Source organism: Puntigrus tetrazona, chromosome 13 (assembly GCF_018831695.1).
Source record: "Puntigrus tetrazona isolate hp1 chromosome 13, ASM1883169v1, whole genome shotgun sequence".
In the NCBI taxonomy this organism is placed as follows: Eukaryota; Metazoa; Chordata; class Actinopteri; order Cypriniformes; family Cyprinidae; genus Puntigrus; species Puntigrus tetrazona.
This window is the reverse complement of record NC_056711.1, coordinates 12,488,320-12,495,622: the sequence shown is the minus strand read 5'-3', so window position 1 is coordinate 12,495,622 and position 7,303 is coordinate 12,488,320. Positions and strand designations below refer to the sequence as shown.

The following is a 7,303-nucleotide window of genomic DNA, read 5'->3' as shown; positions in this document are numbered from 1 at the left end:
CTCACGATAACAGACGCAGCGTCTCTCTGTGCTTAGAGAGATCTGTGAAGGTGGGTCCTGCAATAATAGAGCAGCTGTTTTGACTTCGTAATGCGTGTGTGTGTGTCTGCATGTCTGGATATGGATTAACTTAATAGTGTGTGTGAACAGAGAAGTGTCTTTTAAGTAGGATTTTAAATTGTCTGGCTTCAAAATGCAGTATTACGGTCAGTCTTTTACGCAGAAGACAATTATTACCTGACCACATAATCATGCAGTGTTAAGATGTAAATCACTGTCTTTACAATAAATAATTTCACGATTTCTGCGCAAATATGCCACACTGCATACTCAATGAGATAACAAAAATGATATACGTCAAACTCAAACATAACGGTATATCCATATTTTATATACGTACCATAAAAATAATGTTCATGTATTTGTTTTGTAGTGAATGTTTGTAATGTACAACATAGCCCTGTGTTTGCCTTGCGTTTGTGTAATTAAAATAAAAAAAATCTGATAGAAACTTCTTGTGGTCTTGAAAGCTATGTAAACAAAACGTTTCAGTTATTAATTAAATTATACTAAAATACTTAAATGTTTTTGCTCTTATTTCATAATCCAGATTTGATTTTGATATGCTCAAACTATGTAGGCAATACCCTTCATAACCACTTGAGGGAGCACAGAATTAGTTTGTTGATTAATAAAAAATTATTTTATAGGCGGAAGCCTTATTGTAGCAATCTCTAACGTTAACTTTTCACGTTTCAGATTTTTAAACAGGCCTATTTCAACCAATCGAAATTTTGTTTAAATTTTTTTATTTTGATGCTGTGCTTGAATGTCTTTAATTAGACGTTCACTGTCAGCAAGATATAAGTCATGATGTAAATGTTGTTAATTAAAAGTAGTTTAACTTGAAAAAATCTAATAACAGCAGCTAGTTACGGACTTTCTTCTGCTGCATGTAAAGAAGAAGTGTCTCAGACAAATCTGTTTTAAAATGAATTTTTCACATCGGCAGCTGTGAGATCTTGTTTGATATCTCATCCTATAATCATATTAAAATCTTAATTTAGTACATACAGTATATCAGTCTGTACATGCCAGGGCAGCTGCTTTTAAAGTAACAGTCCTTGGTGGTAATTCTAACGACCTGAGCGGAATAATTCATAATGTGTCTATTTTCCAGTTTCTATCCGATAGTGATCCATTTCCAGAAAACTGGGTGAGTGATATGAAGATGTACGTGTTTTCTGCATAGCCTACGCAGCATTTATTCATAAGCGCAAATATCATATCTCACATTCTTGTGCCCTTTTGGAATTAACAAAATTCTTCCTAATTAGTCCTTTATTGCCCTCCTTTACATGGAGCTCTTCTGCGGTTTAATTGGCCTGGCCTTAACGAGTTTTCTATCATCGTTAACCCCTCATGGATTTAACGACCACCGGGCCTTATTTGAATATGAAAAGATTATAAATTATGCAGATTTGTACAACCCCAGGCAGTTTTGAGAAAAAGAGAGAACCTCACAAAAGACAGATTTAATGACTGATCTTGTTCAGAAAAGTGTGTGAGAAAAAGGGAGGGTGAGCCACATAAAGTAAATCTAATCTCTCATTTGGCCAGCAGGTGTAGCTGTACACACACACAAACACACACACACACACACACACACACACACACAATTTTAGTTGGTTAGGTAATACATCAAAGCTAAGAATCTTATTAAATCTTTGGAACTCAAATTAAGATTTTTTTTTATTATTATTTTATCTAAGAGCTTTCTGACCCTTCTTAGAAAGTAATGCAACTGCAATGTTCCCAGGTCCAGAAAGGAAAGGACATTGTTAAAACAGTCCAAATACATCAGTGGTTCAAAGGTAATTTTATAAAGCTAATAGAATAACAAATAACTTTATTCAACCATTCTTCTCCTCCTCATCCAATTATAACATGCGTTACAGAGCCTTACTTTATTATTTTTCTTTAACCTACACATACAAGAAAATCCAAGCATAGCTTACAAACATAGAGCATGTTTACATGCAAAATAAGGTGCATCCATACGCTAATAGTAATATATACAATTAAACATCAAAAATGCAAATAATTACTGTACATAACATTCCAGAAATTTTAATGCAACACACGTGTATGTAAATACAAAAAAATAGACCAGCAAAAAAAAAAAAAAATCCATTATTTTCAAGGACCCGTTCTGCTGTTGGCATACAAACAATTCTTCTGTTTGTACAAAAAAGTAATTTATTGTGCATTATACATTCAATTCGCCATAGAAGTTCAACCTGAATCCACTATAATAGAAACTGGTCAATCAAATCTATAACACTTGATAGAACAACCCATCTTTTTAGATGCAATCACACCACATAACAGGAAGAAAGAGGCTGTTATTCCACAAAATAAAGATATATATCAATTTTAAATCTCTTGAATTCAGATTCAAGGTGACTAAAGTATACTGGCAAAAAAATCTATCACTTTTAACTAGATTTACTCATTTTGCTTTGCAGATGACAGATCGCAAATTTCCACAGAGGAGTAATCTCCCCAATTATCAAATGAAAACCCAGGGTACAGGGGCTGTGTAAATGTGGTCTGGATTCTGTGTAGGAGGGTCAATTTGTCAGTGACATTGTAAAAAGACAGAGTTCCTGCTTTTTGATCAAGAAACACGCCAATTTTAGACACCAAGCAAGTCTTAGTCTGTTGGTTTTCATGCCACACATTAAGAATAGCTGCTGGAAAGTCACATTTCCAGGATCTGTTGTTAAAGCCAAAGATAAAACTTCCACCTCCTTCACTAATCTGGTCGTATGAGAAAGCAATAGAGCAACCTGCTCCACTCCACTGAACTTCAAAATAAGAGCGTCCAGATATACGCTCATTACACAACACCTGGTATGTACGTACCTGGGCTGTACTTACATAATATGTTCGGCTAAAAGAAATTGGTGTAGCCATATTGTATTGTTGAGAATTATTTCTTGACACGGACTTGTTGTTTACAGAAAGTTGACTGCAGGCTGATGAGGGATTCAGATTCAGATCGCAAGAGTCTGTTAAAAGAAAATAATTAAATTTACCACCAATTTAACATTTTATACAGTGATTGGAAGGGTGGATTAACTTATTTTTTTGATGTTTTTTGATATTGGATGACCAAACTCATTTAACATTTACCTTATCAAATTTAATTTCAATTATTATCATAACTGATGATTATAAAAGTGAGATTTTTAAATAAATCTTTTAAGCAAACAAATCAGAATGTGAATGCATCACAACGTTTTATGTTGAGTTTTTTCATAAATGTTAAAAAAATGCTAATACATGCATTATGATGAATTTCTCATTCAAAACAATGTTAACCAGACATATTTTTCAAACAAGACCATTTAAATCTACATTTATAAGTGTTATTGTTTTTTAAAAAGTCTCTCACATATAAGGAATTCTTCTCTGGTCCTGGGATGGGATGGCAAATCTAAAAAAAATAAATAAAAATAAAATAAATAAATACAAAATATGTGTTTATCTACTGTATGTGTTTCTGGTTATTAAAAAAAGCTTGTTTGACTTACAATTACATTTTTCACTGTTCGCCATTAAATGGACAGTGGCAACTGTTGAACATAAAATTGAATGTAACATTATGACAATCCTGAAAATGTTATGACAATATAATCTGCATCAGTTTGTGCTATATTTCTTGTAAAACATGATTAAAAAAAAAAAAAAAAAAAAAAAAAAAGATCTTGTTTGTTTTTAACTACACTGAAAAAGAGAAACAACTTAAAATCACATTTTTTCTTTAACTGATACTTTCTGTAATTCTTATATTTTTGCAATCCGAGAGCGGATTGCTACCATGGCTAAGGCATAGAAATGCAGTGAGAACATTGTTATAATATTCCATGTCACATCAGTGGTTCATCCGTAATTTTATAAAGTCACAACAATACTTTCTGTGTGCAAAGAAAGCAAAAAGTTTGACTTCATGCAACAATTCTGTGCCAATTATGGAGAGCATCAAGATGCATGTGCGTGCATGAGCAAGAGTTGTTGAATAAAGCTGCTATTTTTGTTTTGCTTTTGCACACAAATGAGGGTAAGTAATTATGTAACTATCCCTTTAAGACCATAACTGATGGTAAACTGTTTGTGCTACAGGCGTGAATGAGACCTGACAGTCAGACCTGACATAACAACATGCCAAATACCACATAGAACACCTTGCATACAACTGCATAACAACACCCTGGCAATCACCCCTAACACCCTAGAAATGTGGTTGCAAATACTGCATGAGTTCGACAAGATCAGCAAGTTTAAAAAAAAAGCATAATTCAGTCCAAAATATATAATTTTACCTTTCTCAGATATCCACAATACGTCTTGTTCACATAGATCATCTAGTTGGCTTTTCAGCTCACTGACAACTTTTTCTATTTCCTCAAAAGTCAGATGTCGACTGATGGAGATGGTGCACAAGTCTGAACATTGGTAGCGGGTAAGAGATGAGAATTTCTACATGCAGAAAAAAAGCAGAAAAAATGTGTGTTCACAATAGAGCTTTTGGTGCCAACCACAGTTTGATCTTATTTGGTTCACTCGTTGAATGTTTACAGAATAGTTTAGCCTTTTTGAAAGGCAGTCTAAAGGGGCAGTTCATGTGAACTAAATGTTATTTGTACTGATGCAGCAAAGGTACTGCAGTTCGGACCTGAGCAAAAAATGGGAGGTGACATTAGTTCATTTCCTCCCATCGTTGACACTATTAAACCAACCTTTACCAGATAATTACTTTTGTTACCTGAATGAAACTAATGTTGTCCTCTGCCAGTGAAAGCTGCCCCAGTTCATCATGTCTCTTTCTCAGGTCACTGATCTCCTGCTCCAGTGTAAGAATGAGATTTTCAGCTCTGCTTATTTCTGCTTTCTCTTGAGCTCCGATCATCTTTGTTATATCTGCTTGATGTTTCTCCATGGACCCGATCAGCTCAGTAAACACCTTCTCACTGTGCTCCTCCGCTGCCTTTGCAGAGAGCTGTCAGAAGACATATAAGAACTATATATTAGAACTTCTAACTATTGTTAGAAGCAGCCCATTGACTGCACCCGGACATAGCTAAGTGTTAATGTAACAACATACTGGTAAAATACTACATTACACAAACCGTAATGCACTTACTTTATAAGAGTCCATGGCTTGCCTTAGTTCCTTCACCTTGATCTCTCGCTGAAGCATGCTCTCTTGCAGATCATCCTGATTTGACTTCAGCTGTTCCTGTAAATAATTACATTAAAGGTTTTAACGTAATAGTTAACCTATCAATAGTATAACTATTTTTAATAATGTTTTATGTCTTTGAAACAAGTAATCGCACACACACACAACATTCTGATTAATATATTTGTACATTTTTCAAAATTATGTCAGTCTTCTAACTGCTACAAACTATCGCACAGACAAATCTGTAGTTTTTCACCTGTAGTTTTTGTCTTTCTGCTGCGGGTGAAGTCATGCTGTGGTTTTGGTGGTTAATCAGAGCACACTGTATACATATCAGCTGCTGATCTTGGCAACAGTACAGCTCCAGAAGTTTATCATGTTGGGAGCAGATCTGGTCCACTAGATATGGCGAGGCATTGACCAGTTTGTGCCTCCTTAAAGCAGGAGATGTATAATGAGTTTGAATGTGAGATTCACAGTAAGAAGCCAAACATGCCAGACAAGACTTTATGGCTTTCAGTTTGGTCTCTATGCAGATGTCACACTCCACGTCTCCAGACACAGCAAAACTCAGGACAGGAGAGTCTGTTCCTGCTTCTGGTGCTTCTCTGTTCACTTTCTCCACAACTTCAGCCAGCACAGTGTTTCTGCTGAGCGATGGTCTTGGGCTGAATGTCTGCCTGCACTGAGGACAGCTGTAAACGCCCTTCTGATCTTCCACATCCCAGAATTCATTGAGACAGGTCATACAGAAACTGTGACCACAAATTGTCGTTACTGGGCACTTCAGAAGTTGAAGGCAGATCGGACAGTTAAAAGGATCTTGATCATCAGAAGATTCTGCCATTTTTGTAATTTAACCTTCAGGAGCACTGTAGAAAAACAATAAGTTGACAAAAGTTGGAAAAGTACTTAATGGTATTTTATATGTCTTGTAACCATTTTATATATATATGCAACTTTTACTCTTGACCCATGACCCTAAATTAAGTTTGAACGTTGGCCCTTGGTGGTAAAAGGTTTGTGCACCTCTGCTCTAACAAAATGAACGAAAGAACTACACGTTTAACTTACTTGCCTTATCTCAGACATGTTTGCCTTGCCACTTGAACCTTTAGGGCAAACCCGAACGTACCATACTCTCAGTAAAAGTCCAGCGATATTGTTGTTGCAATTATTAGCAGCGCAACATTAGGCCACTTAAGGGAAGGGCAAATTATCACGATCTCTTGTTAGAGACTTATTTAAAAGATCATTTTAAAGAACAACGGCAGACAGATCAAAGTGGTCACTTCCTGGATCAGCGAGAAATAAAATAATACAAGCTAATTGTCATTCTCTAACGTTAAGTGCAGTAAGTACGTTATGCATGTTGGCGAAGGCCGTTTGATGCGCCCATTGCTCTGGATTTACCCTTACAATAAATAGTAAGTTACTTACTCATTGCGTGAATCGCATTACAATTTGCATTTAGTAAAATGCCATTTGCTGCAACTTGAAAACAGTATCCAACACAAATAGCATTTACAACTTCAGCAAAAGATTATATAGAAAAATTAGCACGTTTGTTAAGCTAAATAACAAACAGTTTCCTCAACACACACTCACCAGCTCTTGCACGCAGCTGTAAGAACAGAGATCAGTTTCCGTTTTGTTTTCTGAGAAGGAGTGGATCTATCATTCAAATGATTTTTTTAAACAATATTAATTTATTACATTTTTGATTTGTGTTATATTTTCTTATTTAACATATTCGAAGTCCCACGGGCAAAAATACAACCAAATAAACAAAAAATGGCAGTTTCGCTTGAGTTTATTTGCCATGTCCAATAAAAAGCGTTTTGATTCGTCACCGCAGCGCGCGCTCCCTGAACGTCCCTGTTCTATCCGGTCATTCTTGAGAAGTGGGACAAAACAACTTGTACTCATACAAAATAAAATACATTTCTATATCTTAAGCTGCTGAACTATGTTTGATTCAACCTCCCAACCTTTCTCTTTTTTAACTTAGCTTTTGAACTATAATTTCAGCTTTATCTTTAATATCAGTCA

At 35.4% G+C, this 7,303-nt stretch overlaps 1 protein-coding gene across 2 annotated transcripts; it reads right to left on the bottom strand.

Moving 5' to 3' along the window:
• Positions 1 to 1,883: 1,883 nt before the first annotated feature.
• Positions 1,884 to 7,042, bottom strand: LOC122357113 (E3 ubiquitin/ISG15 ligase TRIM25-like). Of its 2 annotated transcripts, none has more exons than XM_043256343.1 (8): positions 6,860 to 7,042; positions 5,508 to 6,123; positions 5,210 to 5,305; positions 4,832 to 5,065; positions 4,389 to 4,545; positions 3,600 to 3,641; positions 3,461 to 3,502; positions 1,884 to 3,074 (listed from the first exon to the last, which is right to left on the bottom strand). In XM_043256343.1, the coding sequence occupies exons 2-8, from the start codon at positions 6,096 to 6,098 to the stop codon at positions 2,509 to 2,511; spliced, it is 1,728 nt and encodes a 575-aa protein (XP_043112278.1). In that variant the 5' UTR covers positions 6,099 to 6,123; positions 6,860 to 7,042; the 3' UTR covers positions 1,884 to 2,508. The 2 variants fall into 2 exon arrangements, with proteins under 2 accessions (XP_043112278.1, XP_043112279.1); XM_043256344.1 differs by lacking the exon at positions 6,860 to 7,042 and adding an exon at positions 6,692 to 6,853.
• Between the last annotated feature and the right edge of the window lie 261 nt (positions 7,043 to 7,303).

Excerpts from the sequence above, each read along its gene's own strand:
- LOC122357113 (XM_043256343.1), bottom strand. The coding sequence starts at position 6,098 with ATGGCAGAATCTTCTGATGATCAAGATCCTTTTAACTGTCCGATCTGC. Across the intron at positions 5,306-5,507 it reads CAGAAAGACAAAAACTACAG|GAACAGCTGAAGTCAAATCA; the intron begins GTGAAAAACTAC and ends AATTATTTACAG. Across the intron at positions 3,642-4,388 it reads ATTGTGGATATCTGAGAAAG|TTGCCACTGTCCATTTAATG; the intron begins GTAAAATTATAT and ends TATGTTCAACAG.